The sequence below is a fragment of the Passer domesticus genome, chromosome 11, assembly GCF_036417665.1.
Source record: "Passer domesticus isolate bPasDom1 chromosome 11, bPasDom1.hap1, whole genome shotgun sequence".
NCBI classification, from domain to species: Eukaryota; Metazoa; Chordata; class Aves; order Passeriformes; family Passeridae; genus Passer; species Passer domesticus.
In genome coordinates, this window is record NC_087484.1 from 19208603 (window position 1) to 19232028 (window position 23426).

At 42.5% G+C, this 23426-nt stretch overlaps 1 protein-coding gene across 8 annotated transcripts in view; it reads left to right on the forward strand.

Annotated features, from left to right (window-relative positions):
• The window catches only part of STAG1 (STAG1 cohesin complex component), a 156298-nt gene that overhangs the window by 123696 nt on the left and 9176 nt on the right, over positions 1–23426 (forward strand). For all 8 annotated transcript variants that reach the window (XM_064386114.1, XM_064386115.1, XM_064386117.1 and 5 more), the window contains 12 exons: positions 1882–1974; positions 2099–2188; positions 2369–2572; positions 3792–3862; positions 8589–8676; positions 10004–10084; positions 12863–12955; positions 15480–15654; positions 16409–16548; positions 18163–18264; positions 19762–19910; positions 20911–21039. In XM_064386114.1, the coding sequence (XP_064242184.1) occupies positions 1882–1974; positions 2099–2188; positions 2369–2572; positions 3792–3862; positions 8589–8676; positions 10004–10084; positions 12863–12955; positions 15480–15654; positions 16409–16548; positions 18163–18264; positions 19762–19910; positions 20911–21039 (1415 nt within the window). The remainder of the gene's footprint in view (positions 1–1881; positions 1975–2098; positions 2189–2368; positions 2573–3791; positions 3863–8588; positions 8677–10003; positions 10085–12862; positions 12956–15479; positions 15655–16408; positions 16549–18162; positions 18265–19761; positions 19911–20910; positions 21040–23426) is intronic.

Below are 23426 nucleotides of genomic sequence, written 5' to 3' on the forward strand. Positions count from 1 at the left end.
CCACGTGAATGTATGGTTCTTCTTTTAGCATCCATTCTAAATAATCATAACTAGTTTGTTAAAGCCACAGATTAATAAAGATGAAATCTGGAGAGTCTTGCCATTCTCTATTGCTAAAATAATTCAGTTACTTAACTTCTTAATTTTTTATGTGCCAAAGCAGATTAGTCTCATGTCCAGAAACAGCATCCCAGAAAAAGCTCCAAGAAACCATCAGTTTGAACATGATTTATGTACTTTAATTTATAAAGCGTGTTCTTAGGAATTCCTAATTTAATAAAACATTTCAGGGTTAAGGAGGGAATCCATGAAAGCACTTACTGAAATTTACACAAGCATGTCTTATCTTTTGTTACAAAAACTGTATTGTAAGCACAACTTTTTTTGTCTCAAGCTGCAAACCTTTCTAGCAGTCAAAGTGACCTTTAAATTAAAAAAAAAAAATCATGTGGTATTTTGTGTTTGGAGAACCAAATTATGTCAGTATTAATTTTCCAGGTATTTTCTCTTTCCCAAGAGATCTACAGCTCAATTCACTGAAGTTCAGCAAATTGCTTAGTCTTAAGTTTTCAATGTCTGTACTTGGAGCTAAAGAAAACAGATCAGTAAAACAAATTCCACCTTCTGAAGGATGATCAGAAGGGCCTGGAAGTCATGCTGGGGACACAGATCAATTCCCAGTGCCAGGGAACAGCTCTGTTTGGTCCCCAGAACACAGCTGGGCTGTCAGGGTTGGGATTCTGACCTGGGTTTGCACTGCTCTGAGCTTGCTGATGTTGCCTGGTGGGTGTGCAGGGGCTGAGGCTGCCCTGGAGCCACCTCTGCACCTTGCCCTGTGCAAGGGTGTCTTGTCCTGGTCACTGATCCATTCCCCCCACTTCCACAGCTGGTTTGGGCTCCTGCTGGCACAGTGCCTGGCATCCAAGCACCTGCCCTGTGTCCAGCTGCTCCTCCTCCTTTGCAGAGCCATGCAGAAGTGACACTTGGCTTTTGCTTCTTTTCAGTTAGACCATGACTTGTGGGATGGTAACTGCAGGGATCTCTGCCTTATCCCTGGAGATTCATCATGTCTCATGATTCCCACCATGATTCTTCTCTGAGTTGAAATGGGAACAGATTTCTAATTAAGCACTCACCTTCTTGTGAGATAGTTTCTCCTCTTTCTTTAGCTTGTAACCCTTATTGTGCAGTCTGGCTGATTGGCTGTATGTGAATCATTAGCTAACTTGAGTATTTTATTATCATTATTTGTTCTCAAAAGTATTCTTTTCTTTCCTGAAGCCAGGAAGCCAGATCTAAGCTTTGATGAAGCGTGCTGGTTTGATTATTGTCTCTCTGGTCACTGTTCAAGGGGGTTTTGTTCTGCCAGCATTAGTGCTGCAGTACCTCACTGTGAACTTGGATGTACATTTTCACTAAGAATTCCATTCCGTTTAGAGAGGAGGCCATGAATCTGCTAATGAAAATCATTGCTACAGTGTGGTTTGGTTTTGGTTTTCTTAATTATACTTCAGTTTGCCCTGAGGTCTTACATTAATGCTTGGTTTAATGTGTGAAAGCCAGAGTTCAGTACACTTGGAAGCAATTGCAAAAATTCCACTGACTGGGGTTATATTTGAATTTCAGTCCTAAAAAGATGGTGTGTGGAGACAATGTCATGCTGGGTGATAATGGTATTTTCCTTTTCAATCACAGCTGCTTAGGACACACAGTCCTCCCTCTTTAATCACTCTTCAGCCCAAATGTGTTTTGAGTTTTTTATTCCCTCCTTGTTTGATTTATTAAAAAATACACTTGCATGGGTTTTTGTTTGTTTAGAAAAGTTAATGAATGCTATATGCAGAAAATGTATTTACTGTAGTTATGTTTGATCACTTCCAGGTCTTGACAGCAAAAGAAAGAAAAACTCAGATAGATGACAGAAATAAATTGACTGAGCATTTCATTATTGCACTTCCCATGCTGCTATCAAAGGTACAGTTTTCAACAAAATAAATCTTTCACTGGGCTTTACAGCTGTCTTTAAACTTTCTCATTCTGTAGTGCAGGAGTTTATTTTTACTTCCCTGTTGTTTGTTTTGTTGCCATGATGTTCCAGTATTCTGCTGACGCCGAGAAGGTTGCAAACCTCCTGCAAATCCCTCAGTACTTTGACCTGGAAATCTACAGCACGGGCAGAATGGAAAAGGTATCGTGCCTTGGGCAGGCAGTGTGGCTGCTCTCAGGTGTGACCCCTGTTCAGCCCCACAGTGCTGTGCCTTCCTTTGGCACGTGAGCAGTGCAGCCTTGGTTGGGTGTTCTGGCAGTGGCCTTGCTCAGTGTCATTGTCCCATTGAGGGAAAAGCTGAAGTTCTTCTCTGCTCTGCAGCATCTGGATGCCTTACTGAAGCAGATTAAGTTTGTTGTGGAAAAGCATGTGGAGTCAGATGTTCTGGAAGCCTGCAGCAAAACCTACAGCATCCTCTGCAGTGAGGAATACACCATCCAGAACAGAGTTGACATAGCCCACAGCCAACTTATTGACGAATTTGTGGATCGATTCAACCATTCTGTCGAGGATCTACTGCAGGAGGTTGGTTTTCTTAAATTTTTTGAACTGTCTAAAATATGGTAGGATAGGCTACAGAAAAACATTCTTAGCAAGCCATGAAATGATTCATCTGAAGATGTAGTGCAGCAGCAGCTATTTCATAATTATTTGGAGCCACTTCTTCCTGTGGAAAATCCCTTGCAGTAGCCATTAAGCCTTCAAATAATTGATGGTGTAAAACAAGACTATGGGAAAATCCTCCTTCCGAAAATTTAGTTGAGTACTAAAACAGTCCACTTGAGGAATTAAGTAGACAAATGGATGAAAGATGATGAAAAATGCAGAGGAAGTTGTATTTACATTAATGTTTTTAGTGATTCCTATAGTCCCACATGCATATGTAGGCAGCAAAATCAAGATTGGATTATGTTTTGAATGAAAGAGAGGATTTAAGAAAATATGTTTAATGGTATATTAAAAGAGCCCTGGAAAGAGTAAAAGATACAGGTCTGAAACCTGGAAGAATGAGAACAGCAGTAGCAAGGATTTAAAATTACAGTCCTTGTGTTACTGTTTTTAAAGTGATATTTGTTGGAATAATTTATTTTAATAAGTCTGTTTCATCATTTTAAAGACATTTTAAATTTTAAAAATTGCATACTGGTGCCTAAGCAAGTATCTGGGCTGATAATGGGAGAAACATTGATTGACAATTGCATCTGAAGGCAGGAAGATGTTTTAATTGTTAGGCTTTTAGATGGAAAAGAAATTATCAAAGTGAGATGGAGAAGAAGAATTGTTGCAAGTGGGTTTCTTATTTTAGAAAATTGCTGTAAAAATTAGGGTTGGAAATACCTTATTTTCACTTGATTCACTAAGGAAATTTGCTGTTTAGTTTACAGAAAATTCTAAAATTGTGTTGTAGCACGTTCATCAGCTAGTAATTAAAGCTGGTGGCTCAGTCCTTTTTATAAAAAAATACAGAACTCAGATTTTGGTCTTGGGAATGATTTCTATCACTAAAGGATACAGGTTTAGATATTAACACAGTGACAATGCTGAATATTGTCAGATGATCTTGCTTGGGTTTTAGTGCTGTGCAGTGGCTACTTAAATATTATGGAATCTACATAGAAGTCACTGGAAATTTTGGAGACAGTTTTGATATCAGTGTGAACCCCTAAGAAGCTGCTGCTGCCTGTGCAGTAATGTACTGGGCTGAACTGCTGGGCTCTCCTCATGGGCTGCCTTTCCTTTGCAGGGAGAAGAAGCTGATGATGATGACATATACAATGTGCTCTCCACACTGAAGAGGTTAACATCTTTTCACAAGTAGGTGGTGTCTTTCCTCACAAATTTGTGATGTTAATTTTGTCCTTTCAGTGAGCCTCAGCAGTGTCAGGTGTGGGGAGATGAGAAAACACGTGGCCTGAAATCTGAAGTGGAGATGGAGGAGTGACTGGTGCTGTTTGTCAGTAGTGTCTGGGCTGATCTGGGTCCTTGCTCAGTTCATGCCATGACCTTTGCAGATGGGATTTGCACGTGGCACCCCCTCCCTTGCACCCAGTGCTCTTACACCCCTGAGTGAATTACTGCAGGTCCTGCTCCCCTGCATGGCACAGTCAGGGCACCAGGGACACTTCTCTGCCACAAACCTGTGCTTTGGGCATCAGCTTGGGGAGCCTACAGGAAGCTATTTCTCAGTGCCTTTGAGCTACTTCTCCTCAAAATTATAGAATTAATTAGTAGTAGCAATAATAATAATTAATAGTTTATGGTGAAAGCCTGGGAGATGCATTTTCTTCCTGCAGTTGAATGTTGGCCAAATTTCCCTGTGTGGATTGTGCAGAATCTCCCTCACCAGGCACAAATCAGCTTTTGAGGTTCCTGCTGCTCTCAGACCTACAGGCATCCTCAGCATGTGCAGAGCAACCTGGAGAACTTCACTGGAACTGTGAATTCTGGAGCACAGCACAAAGGCCTCATCTTCCCTCTAACTGCAGGAAACATTTGCTCCTGTCAGCATGAGAGAAAGCTTCATGTGCAGGTGGCAGAGAGCCACAAATCATTTCTTTATCACAATGTGGGAGAGGACCTTCCTTCTGCCAACTCTTTCATACAGCTTGGTATTTTACAACTTTGTGATTTCATTTCTCTCTCTGTGCTTAGACTTCACTTTTCCTGAATCCTGCATTGGATCACTCTCTGAAATGGTTCTGCAATCTCTACTCTTTGTTGCCATTCAAGGAGAATCCCACAAAGATCATTAAATTGTTACTAATTTCCATAGTGCAGCAGGCTGACACTTGTGCAAATAAGGTTTGCAGTCTCCCTGGTAACCCACTGGAGCCATGTCTGCCTTTCCTGAGGGGAACTGGGAAAAGCTGTGCTTCACATCCAGGAGAGAAGCAAAATCTTAAGGCTTTCCTGAGTGGCTCTCATATATATTTTTTCCTTCAGGGTTCCAGGTCTCTAGAGTTAACTCAGACCATAAAGAAGTCTTGTAGAATAACATACAAATCTGAGTCAGGGACATCTACTTTCACCTTCAAAAAGCCAGGAAAGAGCAAAGGATCCGAGCTGAAGAGCTGCAGAACAGCTGATGTATCATTCCTCAGCTGATTAGTTATTTACTGCTGTAGTTCAATAGGAATTCCTAATATCTGCTTGCATGAAGAAGTCATGAGATCTTCATTACATGTGATGTGATCTCTCTGTGATAGGAAACAATTACTCCACGTGAGCCAGAATTTCTGCTGAACCTTTAATGTGAGAGAGGATCTGCAATTGCAAATGCATGTGGAGTGTTCTGTCTCAAAGCACAGTGGCTGTGGTGTGACTGTCATTGGCTATTGGCACCTGGGAGTCAAAAGAAACTAAATCAGGAGATCTCCTGAATGGGCACTGATGAAATGGTTGCTGGGGCTTTGGGAAGAAACAAGTCCTGTCTTCTTCCAGTGAGAGAAACTCCAATGTACTTTCTCCATGATTTTTTTTCACCTTGATAATTTCTGCTGCTTCATACTTCAAGAACAAGCAAGGTGGAAAATACATGGTAAGGCATTAGGAGAAAAGTCTTCCAGACCAAAAGGCTTCTGTAGTGGCATTCCCCAAGCCTGAGTAATCCTCTTTCTGAGAGGGCCATGACAGCAAAGGCTCACAGCAGACTTTTTGATCCATCAAAATAAGGAAATCATGTATCAATACAAATTAAACTCATCGCTGCAAAGTTCCTTCCACATTTTCAGAATACAATAATAAATTCTCCTGAAATCTTCTGAGTAGGCCTCTTGGAGTATCCACTTGGGGTATTATTTGCCAGAATCTCACAGATACTCAGACCATTTAAGTACATGGAGGCAATTTTTTAATTGATTCCATTGTAATTGAGTTGAACTTTCACACGTGGCACATCAGTGCTGTAGCATTTTGTATGCTGCAAAATCTCAGCATCTTTTATTTACTTCTTCAGTAAATCCGATGCAAGACACATGCCAAGCATCACCTCTGTTCCCCTGGCTGTGCCTGTTGGCTCTGCCTTGCATGGAGGACTCTGTTTCACATTTAGAAACCAGGAGCATTGCTGGTACTGTCCAGTAGTCCTCAGATATGACACAACATTTGCTTCCTTCCACCTCCACACTGACTCCACAAACCCACAGGCACTGTCATAACTCTCAGATAAAACCAGTGTGTATCAGGGTCAGAGTGATCAGTCAGGACACTTCCTAGATGGGGGAGTTGATGGTCACATCATCTCTTCCTCTTAGAGAAGCTCTTGGCTTAACATTTTTTCCACTAGTTGACCAGTGCATCCATCAGACTGAGTTACTCAGAAGTTTGTTATATCCAGAAGTAGAAGTGATGCTAAATGAAACCTCATTAGAGAAATTAGACTGTATCAGTAGCACAGCTGCTCAGAGCCCAAGGCACAACTTCCCTCTCTTTGTGCATCTTGAAGGAGTGAAGCAGTTTGGTGGGTGGAAAGTTCACTTCTTGGAAAATTAACTTTTCTAAGCTGTTTTTTGCCACACTTTGAGAAACACTGTGAAACTGGTCCCTTTACTTCACCTGCCTCTTGTCTGGCAGAAATGTGCCCCAGCAGACAGGGCTGTCCATAAGAATTAAAAGAAACCTTGGATGAAATACTGGAACTTGTTTTCTGAAATCCATGAAGAGTCTGACATGGAAGGAACTAAGGGAAAAGTCTGCGTTGTGTGAATTTTCTTGCTGAACCTCTGTGGAGAATTGTGTGGTGTCCAAGATGCCTTTATAACTATGGTTTTGATGTCTAAGTAGCTCAGAAGAGATAAAGAGGTACCAGAATATGCCTAACTGTAATGTGGAGGCTCTGCTTTAAGAAAGTTTCCATTGAAGGGCTGTAAGTTGTACATAGTTAGAAGTTTTCAGCTCTGGAAGCTGAAGAGCCCTTCCTGAGCTCAGCTGTAAGGCAGAGGGCAGGGAGCTGAGTGTCCCAGCTGTGAGGACATGGCTCCTGTGCTGGCTGCCTGATGGGGAATTTCTGAACTGAAAAGGCAGGAATGAGACAGTATTTTCTTCCATATTCTCTGTAGGGTAATCTGTGCAGGTATCTGCCTCTGCACACCAAGGAGACTTGACAGCTTTAATTACAGTGCTGTAATTAAGGAAGTACCACTCTGTCTTTCTGGCAACCCTGTGATTTATGGAAGCAGCATCTCTGTGCTTAATATCTCCAGTCAGAGGCAGCTCTCTGGCAGCCTCTAATTTATCTATGAAACATTTTATTTCAGTACCTCAAAGACCATCTAAGTCCGCAAAATATTTTTACACTTTTTACATTTTCAGTTCCAATTTTTTTTATGTTTTCCTATTCTTCTCTTTGTGGATTTGAACTGGAAGTCAAGGTGCACCTTGGCTTTAATGGGGCAGCCCTGGGGTGCACAGTGCACTGTGATGGTTGTTTTCTGTGAAGCTCTTGCCAGTGACATTTGCAGGGTTAGCACGCTCCAGTGTGGGAGGTGGATCCAAAAGGAGCTGGGCATTGCCAGTCCTGAGTTCAGCCTCTGTCCCCTTTGGAACTAGGGAGTTACTCCTTCTGGCTGGGCAGGGCAGTTAATGGTTTGACCCAGGGCAGGCACAGGGGTGGAGGAGTGAGCTTGGCTGGGTGATCCAGGTGCTGGGAGGAGTCAGGTACAAGAGGCTGCTGCATCCAGCTGAGACTCCCAATTCAGTCTCAATCCCTTCTTGTATGTAAGTATTTCAGTCAGCAAGTTTCTGATTATTCTGAGCTGGCTTGCTCTTTTATAGACATATTACAAACTGTTTCAAATTATGTCAGTGTATTTCCACTGCAGAGAAATGTTTTCAACTTAAATTTACTTACTGAGAGAGTATTTTTGTCTTTCAGGGAACCTGATGTTTTTCAGTTTCTTCTGTATTTCTCACATCTCTATTAAAAAGCCTTTTCATGAGCTGTTGAGGTCTGTAAGGCTACAGCCTTACAGAGTATTTGTCCCTAATGTCATTTTTATTCCTCTCACTGATGAAATCAGATTGGTGGGACAGTAGGATGGCAGCCACCATCTCTATCCCATGTCCAGGTGTTATCATATGGTCTCACTTCAGACTTTCAGGGTATTTAATATGTAGTGGTAATGTGTATTTTTTATTTTCGAATGAGACAGTAGAAAACTATACAACTTCACTTTGCTTAAAGCCATTTTTATTCAGTAGATATTGATAGAGCTTGGCTGCAGCTTCTGCTGCAATGCCAGGGAAGGGTTTTCTGGAGTTCTTTCAATGTTTCCAAAAGAGGAAAGATAACTTAGAGAGGGAAGCAGCAGCTATGCTTAAGTAGCCTTTATAGGTATATGGTGTGGAGAGAGCTTATCTCCTCCCTGAAAAAATCCCATGTAGTAAAACATTTTTCCTGGATTATCAGAAAGCCTGACGTGTGCTTTTAGCATGGAGTGAGATTCTGTGCAGCTGCTTGGTCAGCTGTGGAAACCACCAAAGCTCTCTGGGCTGGGGGTTTTGAGGAACAAAATTAATCCCTCTTGATTTCCTCTCGTTGCAGTGCTCATGATCTGACCAAATGGGATCTGTTCAGTAACTGCTACAGATTGCTGAGAACTGGAATTGAACACGGAGCTATGCCAGAACAGGTACCCTTAACAGCACCTGCACTGCATCACTGGGGTGTCTGAGGTTCTGAAGAGTCTGCTTGTACAGAAATTTAAAAGTTCCATGTGTGATTTTTGAGCTCCTTCCCTCACCTTTCTCATCTGTAAAGTTGGGAATAGCTGATGTTCCTGACTCTGAAAAGCAGTGCATCAATCCTGATGTTTACACTGAAACTCAACATTGTAAGCCTTGGCTGCAATTAGAATTATCACAAATTATTATTGTGTATGGAAGGTAAGATGAAAGCTTATGAAAACCAGGAAACTAGAACATCCTAGTGGAGTTCTTTTAGTGAACACATCTTGGACTTTGTTCCCTCAGAATTTAGTTTTTGTTTCTCATGGATGAGCACAGGAACCATCTCATATTCTCCCATCGTTCCTGTTTAAACTACAGAATTCCTACTTCAGCATTTAAACATGTTAAGTTTTGATTTGGTTTCAGTTAGAAGCCAATGGTTAATTCTAACTCAGCTTCATTTAGAAAAAAGAAATTCTTATGAAATTCTGAACAAGAATTTTGAAGGAAGAGCCCTAAGAGGAGGAGGCATTGCCACACAGTGTGTGAAAGTCCTCTCTGCAGTTGCTGTTTCATGCTGGAGTTGTGCTACCTGGAGAGACAGGGCTGGCAGATAAAGCCTGTCCATGCAGCTGCCAGCCATCATCAGTTTCTGGGTCTGTCAGTGTGTGGCTCTCCAAATGCTTCCATAAGATTTTAGGGGAAGGGTCCTGAAATCTGAGCTCTGCTCAATATTTCTTCCTGCAGGCCACCCTGAGGAGTTTGGCAGTGGTAGCACCTCCTCTGGATTTGAGCTGTTCAGGAGACACCATGGATGCTTTTCTGGGCACCAGGGATATGACCCTGGTCTTCTCCATGGGACAAGTTGTATTTTCTCCTTTTTTTTTTAGCAAATGGGCTACATGTTCATCTGCCAGTGGAACAGATTTCCATGCTGTTTAATAGTGAATCCAGGTATAGAGATATTTCAACGGGTGCTTTTGACCTGAGAGATGTAGGTGTTGGCTGTACTTCTGTCATGCTATGATGCCCTCTCCTGCTGTACCCCAGTGCAGTTTTCTGGTGTTTCCCAGATTTACACAGTATTTTTTTGCCTCCAGTAAAAAATCTTTTGGCTGATTTTTCATTGCATCAAACCAACCAAGGGAAAACTTGATACCCTTGAAAATAAAAAGTGCTAAGAGCTGCTCCTGTATTTTCACCAGAAAATGCATGATAGATTTTCCATACACTTCCTGCTGTGCCTGCTCTTAGCAGCATGCTGAGATTCTGTGTGTTCTTGTGTTACAGATTGTTGTCCAGGCACTGCAGTGTTCCCACTACTCTATTCTCTGGCAGCTGGTGAAAATCACTGAGGGCTCCCCTTCCAAAGTAAGTGGGCTTTGATCAAACAGATTTTACTGGCAGAACACAACTTACCTAGAAAGGTGTTACACCTGATTTCTTTGTAACTTCTATTCTTGCCATCGTTTGTTGTCATTTATAACATATAAAATGTTGATGTTCAGATTTGTTCTGTGTTTCAGGATCTATTTATGCATATGTCTAAGCAATGTAAATAGTTTTTATCAGGATTTTATAGCAGCTGATTATTATATTTTTATTGCTGAGGATAATTAACACACTTTATAGTGAGTGCTGTAGTTTGCATGGCTGATAAGGAATGTTGACATGAACAGTTGTGAGCAATACTGTTGATCTGTAGACCACAGATAGCCTAATCTTGATGTGTAGTTGCTTTATTACTTTTCTAATTCACCCTTTATGTTGCAATAGAAGTGGCAGGGCCGTGGCAGTAACAATTGCTAATAAAAAGCAAATGCACACAAAGTATGGTCAGGACAAGGTGACATGTGACTTTTCCAGGACCTTTCCTTAGCTCTTTTCTCAGTCAGAGGCCAGCATCCTGTTTTTTCAGAGCTTTTTCAAAAGTAATACATCAAATTAAAATTATATGAAAACTGAAGTGATAATTGTACTTCTCCATCAGCATCGAAAAGATAAAGATGTTATATTGAAGTGCTACTCAGATAAGCATTTTATGCATAGAAAAGTGATAAAAATGCATAGTAAATTCTCTGAGTTGTTTTGAATACTGACATTAGCTATTAGAAAGAAAGGAATAGTTGTTATTCTTTATTCTGGCTTTTGTTCCCATTTTCCCCTCTCACCCTCTTTCTCATTAGCATGCATGGGCTGCTGGTGCCCTGTGGAGCCCAGTGCTCAGAGCACCTGGGCACTGCCTGCAACACCTTCTTCCAGTCTTCCCCACCTGCTCTGGGGTGCTGGGGCTCTCACCCACTGCTGAGGCCTCCAGCAGCCCTGTCCTGCCTGCCCTGGGGCCAAGTGCCCAGACACAAAGGAGTGTTTGGAAAATTCTCATCACCCATCACTGCATTTCTCCATTTTTTTAAACAAAATACAATAAATTGCTGCAGTGTAGCACAGGTGGTGCAGGAATAGCTGTCAGATGGGATGAGGAATTCTGGTAAGGTTTCCTTCAAAGAGAATTCTTTGGCTACAGTTCAGAATTGCTTGGTAATTTTTGTATCTTATATTGATTCTGTGGTGAAGTCATACTTGACAGCCATAGGTATACACTGGGAACAGAGTCATTTTGGAATGAAGTTATTTTTTGTCTGGTGTTCAAGTGGCTTCCAAAACACAGCTCTGCCTGAGACACCTGCCCTTGTTTGGGAGCTGTCCTGGGCATGATGGCCAAGCCAGGGGACATTAATTGCTGTGTGGGGAATTCCTCCTATTACACAGTTGGGCATGCTCTGGATCATGGCTCCCTACCTGATCCAGCTGTTTTGGGCTGGAGCCTCCATGTGTGTGGCAGGGAAAAGCTCAGCTCTTGTGGTTTAAATCTAATTAGGATCAAGTCAGCTCATTGATTTCTTAACAGCACATAATTGTGCTGACCTACAGGCAGTGCCACACAGCTCCAGGATAACCATCAGCTCTACAGAATGCAGGACCAGAATTGGACACTCCTGTAATGTTAATGAACACCTACAAATTCCAAACTGGCCCTTCAGCTGGTCACAGGTTACTGAAATCCCCTCCCCAAGGTACACACAAAGAGCTCTTGTTTCTCCAGGCTAAATACATAACACATATTCAATAGCTCAAAACTGATCCATATATTAAAGAAAAATTGTAGGTGAGCAATCCTTGCACAATGGAATAGTTTCTGATGCATTCTGGCAGACATCTGTTCTCTCATAAAAAAAGGGTCATTTTTATCAGTCATCTGGGAAGGCTCTGAAAATGGGGATGATATAGATCAATTGGTGAACAAAACACAACTTTTTTTTTTTTAAGAGGCATCTTAATGCTGCCAAATGGAAGGTTTATATTCAGAAAAAAAAGAGGGGTGATTAATGGCAAGTTGGGAATTAGAACAGAGCAGAACTATCTTAGGGATTCTGTAATGGCAGGGTAATGCAGTGGCACTGTGGCTGCATCATCAGAGAAACTGCTCAGGAACAGGAAGGTGAGGGAGTGCACAGACCTGGAGTGTCCATACCAGCAAATGCCACTCACTCCATTGGGAGTGATGAGAAATGGAGAGCTTTGGGAAGACTCTGGCTGCTTGGGCACGCTGGCAGTCCTGTGTTGTGCTGTGAACCAGCACAGGGAGAACATATGGCCCACAAAAAGGCTCTGCAGTAAACACAGAACAACGAGAGCTCGTGGCAGGAAGCACAAGGAAAGCTGAAACCAGAACTGAGACACATGGCTGAACAGCCAGCATCAGTAAAACATTCAGCAAGGAAAACATTGCATGGGCATTGTGTAGCTTCTTCACATTTGCTCGGAGGTTGTTCTGCAGGACATTCTCTCTTCCATGTGGAAGGAAGCTGGAGGGCTGTCCTGGGGGAAGGTCTGCAGAGCATGGGCCAGGCGTCCTGCTGTGAATTCATCTCATCTCATTTAATGCTGGGTTCTTGTTTTCTTTCAGGTGATTGGTTCCTCATCACTGTAAAACTAAGGGACTCTTTTTGTGTGTGTACTTTTTGAATAGCTTATTTCTTTCACAGTTTTTTGTTGAATGTATGAAATCATCACCATTTCTTTATTTTGCTTCCTCCCAGAAACCTCCTAATAATTTTTATATACTTTCTTTTTTAATGTTTATTCCAGGAGGATTTGTTGGTATTGAGGAAAACTGTGAAATCCTTCCTGGCTGTCTGCCAGCAGTGTCTATCAAATGTCAACACTCCAGTCAAAGAACAGGTAAAGGAAATGTCTGTCTCTTATAAAAATGTGAGTGTTAAATTGTAGTAAAACTCAAGACAACACTACATCAAACTTAAAGTAAAATAATCTGTGCTCCTGTCTAAATAAATCTGAGCAAACAGCCCAGAAGAGCAGCTGTATTAACAGAATTTCCAAAGCACAGCTCATGACAAATTAACAGTAAGGAAGGATTACCTGGATGCTCAGACTCATTTCCAGCCCTTGTGACTTCAGGCAACCAACTCAGTCACCTCAGATGAAAGACTTTTCCTGCAGACACTGAACTGAAAGATGAAAATAGGCACTTCTGAAGGGTGACTGAGACCTCAAATGGGCTGAATCCTTTGGATTTTTTCCCATTGTATCAAAGGGTTTGTTGAAATAATTAAGTCTGTCTCTGCAGGACACAGTAGCTGGTTTGTTAGCTGAGGTTATGTGAATATGCACTGATTTATGTCAGTGACATTTGTCTACAAATGGCATTTCTATCAGACCTCCCCTGAATTAGCAGAGTATAACTAATAACTGTCCTGTGCTTTTTGCCTGTGGTATTTAAAAGACAATACTTCTTAAAAGACACTTTTATTTCTCAGAAAGATAGCTCTGCTTGGCATTTACTCTCTGTTCTTCAGGTTGCTAAATATAAACATTAAATGCTCAGAGACGTCAGTAGTTTATGTATTTCTAAAAGACTTGTGTGTCATTGGCTTCCAGCAGGTTTTACTTTAGTAATTGTTTTTTTCATATTCAGACTAATTACTCTTGGCATATTATATTAATATTGTATAATGTAACAATATCTTCTAGCTCCATGCAAATACCTCCCTACCAGCTCAGCTGGACCTGACATCCTTCCTGCCTCAGGAAATGGCAAAAGTTCCTTCCCATTCCTGCAGTGGGTTTGTTCTTGAGGTGTACTAACATGGGTTTGTTCTCTTCTTACCAGTGGCCACAGTGGTTTTTTCACTGATAATTGAAACTTTCTTTAGAAGCTCCTTTGCAGTTCCCAGTTGTGGGGAAGTTTTCAAGCCTCAGCCAGACAAGCCCACACCCAGGCAGGCCCAGAGAGAGGGTCCTGGGCAGAGTAGGCTGGAGACTCCAGGGACCCATTCCAGCTGACTCTTCTGTGATTTGCTTTTGTTTTCTTCCTTAAAAAGTATATTTCTGTGAGTAGCAGGACTGCTACTTACTGCTTTTGTTTTACTGGATTTTTTTTGAGAATTATGTGCAAATTTCATTGTCTCCCTACCATACTTGATCCTTGCTCCAGACATTCTTTCCAGACAAAGTTGATGTCCATATCAAAGGAAGGAAAAATGTATGAGGTATTTAGAGAAACAAGACTGAAACATTTCAATGTTTCCGTGAGTGTTTGAGGGAAATAAATATCCTGTGACTGAGCCCACTGCTGCCTTTATATTGGACAGAACTCAGCACCAACAGTGCATTACTCATCTGCTCTTTTTTAGAGGTCTGCATTAGGAAGAGCTTCAGTTCTGTTGAGTATCAGGGGAGTTTAGAGCAGGTGAGATCATCACTGGAATGAATCACAGCCTTTTGGATCAAAGGGAAAAAAATCACAACATCTGTTCTTAAGGTCTCAACAGGACATCATTTACAATGATTTGCATCTGTTCTTGCCTGAGTGTAGCTCATTCAGATTTTATAACATACTCCCAGAAATAAGGGAGCCACTAGGAAGTTCAGCATTTATAGATTTTACTTTGGAAATTTATAAAGTTTTCAGAACCTGAGGTTAAAAATGGAGAAGCTATGAATAAAAAGGCTTTGGAAAGGTGCTGAATGTGATCAAATTGCTGACAGCTGGCTGTGAGACACCAACAGAAACCATGTAGGGGCAAAACAGTGTTACTGCCATGCAGGAATGAGCCCTTGGAAGAAAGGAAGGTAGTGACAGCTGCCTTCTTTCCTGTCTCAGATAATGAGGGTATTATGGTAGTGAGCATGAATCATGCACAGTTCTGCCCAGGTTGGCTTTTGTCTGGATTTGAAAGCTGTGCAGACAAACTTGGTTCTTTTTTTGCAAGAGCTTTTCATGAAATTCTGCAAGAATTTCCTTGCTGTGGCTGTTTGCATTTTGGGGGGCTGGCGGTGACTCAGCTTGAATTTTCCCTCGGTGTTGTTCATGTTTTTACTTGTTTGATTTTTTTTTACTGTTTCTCAAAAGAGGTGTGCTCTCTTTACTACAAATTTTGCTGCAGGCCTCGGATCATAGGTAGATTTAGAGTTCTTTTCCTAGAGAAGAAATGGAAGTTTAATATGGGTCATCTGGGACATGGAGAAGGTAATTACCACAGTTCCTGACCTAGGAACCAAAGGCACAGCATTCCAAAGCAGAGGAAACCATTATGGATTGCTTTTCACAGCACATAAACAGCTGCACCTGAGAGCAGTTTAAGGAGCTGTTTCATAGTAGCAGGGGATATCTGGAAATCAGATCAATGGTACTTTGGTTTCCTTTTTTGCCTTGTCACTGCATTCATTCTCTTTTGCCTTGCAGGCTTTCATGCTGCTCTGTGATCTCCTGATGATTTTTAGTCACCAGCTGATGACAGGAGGTCGAGAAGGGCTCCAGCCTTTGGTGTTCAATCCAGACTCAGGCCTCCAGTCAGAACTTCTCAGTTTTGTCATGGATCATGTGTTTATTGACCAAGATGATGAAAATCAGAGCATGGGTATGTTTAGCTTTTTTTTCATACCAGACACAGAAGAAAGGAGAAAATAGAATTTTCTGATCAGTTGGTCCAGATGTTTTCAGAAGTATTCCTACTTTTTGGAAGGTCACTACTCTGAAGTTTTTTATATAAGTTGTGGAATATGCTTTTATTATATAATAACTATATTTAAGATTTTATCTGTGTAGTTTACTTTTTATTCAGAGTGAAGCCTTGCATAGAGACTTAATATTTATGGCACTGCCACTCAATGTTAATGCTTCTTACAACTGGGTTTTTCTTCCTGTTGTTCAGAGCCATTGATTTCACATCTGAAAGTCCAAGGCATGCAGAAGTGTACTGGTGCTTCTGATTTTTCTTTTGTTAAATATTTATAGCTTAGTCACATTAATGGAGCCTCTGTGAATGTCCTGTGTTTGAGAAGTTAAGCAAGAGCATTCAGCAAGAGTTCACTGTGGTCTTTCACAGGGTATAGGAAATAAATGACTCAGTTCCATGTGGATTATATCCAGGATTTCCTCAGGATTATGGAGAGCAGCCTTGGTCAGTGATGTGTCATGTTCCTAAATTTCCCTGGAAGTTTCCAAGTAGGCAGGACTCAAGACTCACCACCTTTCATTTTAGCTTCTTCTCCAACAATCCTTCTTGCTTCATGTTCAATAATTGATTTTTTTTCTAAAAGCTCTCCTTTGATAATGTTGTTTTAGAACTTAACAGTTACTTACAAACATTCTGTTGTTGATGATGCTTTCAGAGGGAGATGAAGAAGATGAAGCCAACAAAATAGAAGCTTTACATAAGAGAAGAAACCTTCTGGCTGCCTTCAGCAAGCTGATAATTTATGACATTGTGGACATGCATGCAGCAGCAGATATCTTCAAACACTATATGAAGGTACAGGACATGCATCCTCCTGTCCTGACTGAGCCAGTCTGCAGTGTTAGGGCTTCTCCTGCCATCCCTGCCAGCACTGTGGTTACAGCCCAAACACTCCTGAAAGCTTTTTCAGCTTTATTTGATCCTGTGTGGTACTTTTTCCTTTCTAAATGACACGTGGCACTGAGCAGCAGCGAGCTCTGACCTCACCCTCTTTGTAGCACATGTGCTTTGTTTAAGGCAGCACCTAAAGCTGCTCCTGGGGTGCTGAGTATTTCCAGAGAGGCTCCACTCTGCAGAGTTTCTTACCCTGCTCCTCAGATCCATCTCTAGAATCCCCAGTAAGTTGCCTGTTCCCTGCCTGCTCCACTGTCAGTCTCCCAGGCTTGGTGCTTGCCATGAGGCAGCAGAGGAGCTTCTTGTCACAGGAGGTTGGTTTAAACAGGACAGCAGGAGAAAAAAGCCCTGTATGGTTGTGCTGTAAGTGGGTCTGTGGTGACTGAGGATCTTCTCACCTCTGGCTGCTTCCACAGAGCTTTTGGGCCTCAGCTCCTGCTGCCCCTGGGCGTGGGAGTTCACCTGCCAGAACAGACACATCAGCAGTCCTGCCACTGACCCCTCAGGTCCTGTCCCACTGTCCCTGCAGGGGATTGCCATCACAGAGGTGACAGTCCAGGGGGAAGAACTGGAAGACAGAGCAGATCCTTTACTCTAGACACTGTTTGAAATGTTGGTGTGAAACATAAAGGGTTTAACTTGAAATTCTCCTGTTCATCAGGCACACACAGCACAATAAAATTCCCAGGACACACTGTAGCCATCAGTCAGGGTTAGTCTTGCTTAGGGATTGTTTGCCAGAGTGGGAGTTTGAAACTGAAACTGTCACCATCCAGGTGAGTTCCCTCCCTGCTGCTCTAGGTTGGGTTTCTCCTTTCCCCACACCCCTTCTCTTAAAACTGGGGGAGAGAAATTTAATTTAATTTAGTACCAAAGAAGGCAAAAGCAGTATTTTAGAGGGAATGAAAATAAGTGACTGCAAATGCAGAAACATCAATGAGGCTGAAAGAATACTGTTGCAAAAATATATATATTCTCAGCTTGGAATTTGTAATGATAATACAGCTTTTCTACCCAGATGGGCAGCACCATAGGCTGTGGCTTTCAGCAACCATTCTGTCAACATAAAGAGAAGCAGCACTCTATGCTGACCCATTCTTTACTCCACTTTTTGGCTTTACTGAATTCCTGTCCCCTCAGTGCACAGGGAGCACACACCTCTGTGCTGGTGTCTGTTCACACCTGCTTCTCAAGGTCATGTTGTTGCTTGGAACTGGCAGCCATGGGTCACCTTCATCAAGTGCTTAGTTTGGAGCAGGAAATGCTCTTTTGTTTGGTATTCAACATGTTTGTTACAAAAGAAAATAAATACAGAAGTTCCTTACCTTATCACAGGGTTTGGTTTAAATTTTGGTACTGAAACACTGCCCCTCACTCACACCAAAATCTGGATTCGAGCAACTGCTGCTTTTTCAAATCAAGAATTACAAGTAATCTTTCTCTTGGGAAAACTGTAAGAAATTGTATAAGAGATTTGATTTAAAGTTTTTGATTTTTTTTCACATTTGTTTTTAGTACTACAATGACTACGGAGATATCATTAAGGAAACCTTGAGCAAAACCAGGCAAATTGATAAAATCCAGTGTGCAAAGACACTCATTCTCAGTTTGCAACAGGTAAGAGCATTGATTTTTTTTTTTTTTTGTTAGAAATGCCTCATTGCAAAAAGCCCTGGCCAGGATTTCCTCTGATGCACTTTACAGGGAAGCAGAAATGCTGCACTTCCTTAGGACATTTTCTTCATTTTCCTGCTCCCCAGTTCAGGCTGTCACTGCCCCTTTGTCTCAGTAATCTCTGTCTCCATAGGCTCACACTGGCAAAGCTTGGGCAGATAAAAATGGAAGGGAGGGAGAGAAGAGCCTTGGGGGCAGTTTGGTCCAAGCTGATTCATGCCATTTGTTTATTGATCCTGAGTCAACAAGAAGAATTAGGATGACTTTTTCTTCTTAGCATTTGCTGAAGTAATGCATCTTCCTTATAGTTTGTCTAAAAACTGATGAATTTTTCAAATTTCAAGCTAATTAAGTCTTCCAATACTGTTAGACATGTTTTTTCCCAGAAAAATTCACTTTACATCAACCGTAAATTACTGCCTGGTGATGAAATCTGTCAACCAACAGCACAAAGTGCACTAAATACCACTTAGGCCCTTGAAGTACCAGCTATAGCCATTGCTCAGAGAAATTACTTCTGCTAATTAGGTGCTCTCAAATGAGCTGGACCTCCCAAAATCCCTTCCTAAGGGATTTGCTGTAGCAATCTGGAAGCTGAAGAGAGATCTGTGCAAACCTGAGAAAAACAGATGTACTTCCAGAAGAATCAGGGAGTTTCAAAGCAGCCATGTCTGTAGAACTTGGAAAGGAGGGAGCAGGTGCCACAGATCAGTCAGGCTGACAAAATTCCATGAAAAAAGTAATGAGAGGAGCTCTGCAAGTGCCTCAGTGATAGGTAGCAGCCAGTGTGGATTTGTCAAGGAGGAATCCTGTCCAGTTAAGCTGCTGTCATTAATTACATGGTAACGGAGCTTGTGGAGATGAGAGAAGCAGTGGCTGTGATGGAGCCTGATTTAATATCCTCACTGGCACTGTCTGCCAGGATGCTCTCAGCAACCTGTGAGGGAGATGGGGTGTAAATGGCAGTGCCAGGAGAGGTAGAGCTGGCTGGAAAAGCACCAAGAACTTCAATACTGTGCTGGGAGGGCCTTGGAGGCAGTAGTGCTGGGCAAACAGGCACTGAGGCTACAGTGGAGGAGCTGCAGTTTGGATCCCCAAAATCAAAGCACCACCAGATCTGATGGGTGATAGAGGTGCTTAAGAGAACAGCACGAGAATGCAAGACCTTCTTGAGGAGTTGGGAGAATGATAGATGGAATTCAGGGAGGGTGGGTGCAGAATTCCACCAAAACAACTCCACACAAGTACAAGATGGGGGACAGCTGGCAAACAGCAGAGGGACAGAAGAAATTCTGGCAAGTGACAAGGGACTCCATTATGTCTCAGTGCAAAAAGTCTTCACAAAGGCCATTCTCAGATGGAGCGGGTTTAGAACCCAAGTCTTTGTCAATAAAAGTGTTTCCCAGCTCACAGATGTCAACCTCTGAACTCTCCCTGCAGCTGTTCAATGAGCTTGTTCAGGAGCAAGGGCCCAACCTGGACAGGACATCTGCCCATGTCAGTGGCATTAAGGAGCTGGCCCGGCGGTTTGCCCTCACCTTTGGCTTGGATCAGATCAAGACAAGAGAGGCTGTGGCCACACTACACAAGTGAGTGGTGGTAAATAAACTAGATTTTTACACTACTTCACATTAAAACTCTTATTCAGCACTCCCTTTCTCAGGATACATAATCTCAACAGGCCATGGAATAATTATATATTTTTTTGTTATATTTTAATTGGAGGGTTCTACATGTATGTAGGTAGAAAGGAAACAAACTAGCTGCTACCTAATTATGTCTTGGAATTTATTGGCATGGTTATGTGTGTTTATCTCAGGTGAGTTGTGTCTAACAACTGAGGATGGTTCTCTGTTCCACACCACTGTGGATTCTGGAGGAACCAAGGGCTTTTATAGAAAGATTCTCTGAAAATATTTTGGAAATCTTTTAAAGTGGACTGGAAATTTTTATGCAACTGCTGCATAGAAAAGTGTGGAAAGGTTTTGCTAAATTTAAATTCTGACTTTGCCAAGCCATTAAAAGTTCAAATGCTAAGGTTTGCTGTCTCAGAGACTCAGTCCTTGAGACCAGTCAGGATGCACCAGGTGCTGTCCTCAGCCAGGCGGGAGTGAGGGGACACTTGTGCCTTGCTGGCTGAGGGAAGGGACAGTGTGCTCTTCAGTCACAGGTGACAAAGCAGAACCCAGTGTGTCCCTGCTCTGGGGACTCAGTTCTCTGCTCTGGCTGCAGAGGTTGGCTCCTGTTGGATCTGACACATTCCATGGAGCTCCTGCCCTGGGCTGCACCTGCCCAGTTCCACACTGGGCCAGTCCCTCTTCCAGGGACTGGCCGTGTGCTTACCTGAGGGGGGCCTCACAAATCCACAGGGAACTCTGCATTCCCCTTGTCCAAAAGCAGCTGTTGGCTGGTAATGGGGAATTACATTGTGATGGGACCTGAGGATACAAACAGTTTCATCACAGCTCAGATTTGGAGTAACTTGTTTGGGTTTCAGGTTGGGCTTTTTGTTTGCTTTTTTGGGTTTTGGGGTTTTTTGTTTGTTTTTTGTTGCAAATGTCTGAACATGTTAATATTTCTGTACTGTAGAGATGGCATAGAGTTTGCCTTCAAATACCAGAATCAGAAAGGACAAGACTATCCACCTCCTAACCTTGCTTTCCTGGAAGTGCTAAGTGAATTTTCCTCCAAGCTCCTGCGACAGGACAAAAAGACTGTGTAAGTAATGCTCTGTTTTCTTCCCTGGGCTCTGTTAATCCCTGCAGTGTGGGTTTCAGCTTTCTCTTTTGAGGTTTCTGCAATCTAAGCGAGGCTGCAAAAAGTCCATGAGACATTTCACATACATACTTACTCATCCTTTTGTGTTTTAAAGTAATAAAAATAAATGGGAAAAGAAAAATCAGACCCACTCATGAGTTGAGTTTGACACCTCCCAAAACAGTGTTTAAAATTTCTCATGGGGTTTTGAAAATAAAAAGTCCTTTTTTAGGCTAGAAGAAAAGAAATTACATGTTAGAAGTGCAAGGAATTTACAGGCTGTCACCACTGCAGAAATACGTTTCTGTCTTTATTTACATAAATTGTAAACCTATATTTGTTGTTTATTTAATATATTGGAAGAGGACTCCAGTCAAACATCAGCCAAGCACCAAGTGCCCAGTGTGGAACTAAATTCACTGAATAACTTTTTGACCAGTTTAAAAGTGCAGCTGCCAGATCTGCTGATTTATGGTTATAGGTGTCTTTCCAGTCAATTCTGTGACCTCACTGAGTGTTAGTCAAAAAGATCAACTGGAATGACCTCAATAGACTCTTTTGTCAGACCTTGCTGTGAAGGTTTGACAGATGTTTTTCTGTGAAGACATTTCTTTTGAAGGACTTTTCTGTTGGGGTTAACAACTATGAACATTACAGCTTTATCTGTGCAGTAAGAAATGCAGCTTGGTTAATTTTTTATAATTTTTAATGTGTACACACTTGAACCAATTTCACTTTTTCATTGTATCAGTAATTTCTCAAGTCAGCAAACGCTGTAGGACAAGTAGTTAAAGGAGCTAGGGAAGGGGATGATCCAGTTAGGCTGTCTTGGCACTCCATCTGTGCCTCTGCTCTCCATGGTTAGATCCTTGTCAGCCTCTATCCTCTTCAGGACAGGACTTAAGGATAACAGGATTTTATGGCTTGTCTTCTTAGCTGAGCTGTAGGTTCTCCTACATGGTGGTGTGAGTGCCACTGGCCTGTTTCCTGTTGAATTTAGTGAAGTTTAGCCTTTCAGCAGTCATCCCTTCCACCAGTTTCCAGTGTCTGACATTTAGAGTTGCATCATGCTGCTCCTGACAGCTCCTGTTAACCTGAGCCTTTGAATGAAATTCAGTTCTTTGGGACATCCTGTTCCTCCACCTTGCCATTTAAATTCTTTCTCAAAGGTTTCCCTGCCCACATAGACAACCAGTGGCTGCTCCTGCAGGAGTGTAAAGATTGCTGTGCTGGAATATCTATACCTGAGCTATTGGCCTCAGCTAAATCTGATGATCATGAAAAGAAATAGGTCCTTTAGGGCCTGATTTGTCTGATCTGTCCCAGCCTGCTGTGTTGGGATGAGTTCAGCCCTTCCCAGACCCCACAGGCTGTGGTGACCATGAGAAGGGTCAGCACAATTTGCTGACATGTAAGGATTCTGTGGAGTGACTCCACTCCTGCCCAGAGTGCTCCACTGCCAGGACAGGACTGGGATTTGCCCTTTTCTGTAGCTCCTCCAGCCCACAGGGACCTCTCCCCCACCACAGGGGCTGCCTGTGTGCAGGAAGGTCCATGACCACCATCTGCTGGAGAAGTCCCATGTTGAGGATCCCTTCCGTGCCTCCCTGCCCAGAGGCCCTCCCCAACTCAGCATGGACTCCTGTCTGCAGCCAGCAGTGCTCTGGAGCCCTCACAGCCTCAGAGCACGTGGCTGCCTGGCTGCCCAGGCTCTCCAGCTTGGCTTCCCTGCCTCAACCCCCAGATCATCCCCCCAGGGCCTGCAGGTGCCAGGGCACTGCTGCAGAACACCTTCCTGGCAGGGTCCAGCACACACTGCGGCTCCCCAGGGCTTCTGCTTCCTTCTGCTGGGCTGTTGGCTTTTTCCCCTGGGGCTAGAAAAGGGAGAAGCTTCCAGTTTGGGAGTGAAGCAGCCACACTGATTTAATTTAGTTTTCCTAGCCTGTTAATCTGGCTGCTCGTTTTATGAGTAACCTTCAGAATGGTGATAGCCATTTTTGGATTTATTCAAATCTATGGATTTCACATAAAACTGTTCATGTAAGGTGCCAGACTCACACACTCATACAGCTGGAGAAAAAGAATTTGTACTAACACTCTCTTACAAACCCATTAAGGCAGATAACAGGCAGGGAAATCCTGAGGAACTAATGTAGGACAGAATAGAGGAGAGTGTCCTTGGAGGCACTTATTTCCATTTATTTCTCTCAAAGACACAGGTGGCTTAGACTGGACATTGACCAGTGGGTGTCATGGTGTTCTCACTTCTGGAAATTCAGAGTTGATAAGAATTGCCAATGTGAAGCTCCCCCAAAATGCTGAGCAGAAGATGTCTCAAGTTTGGCATC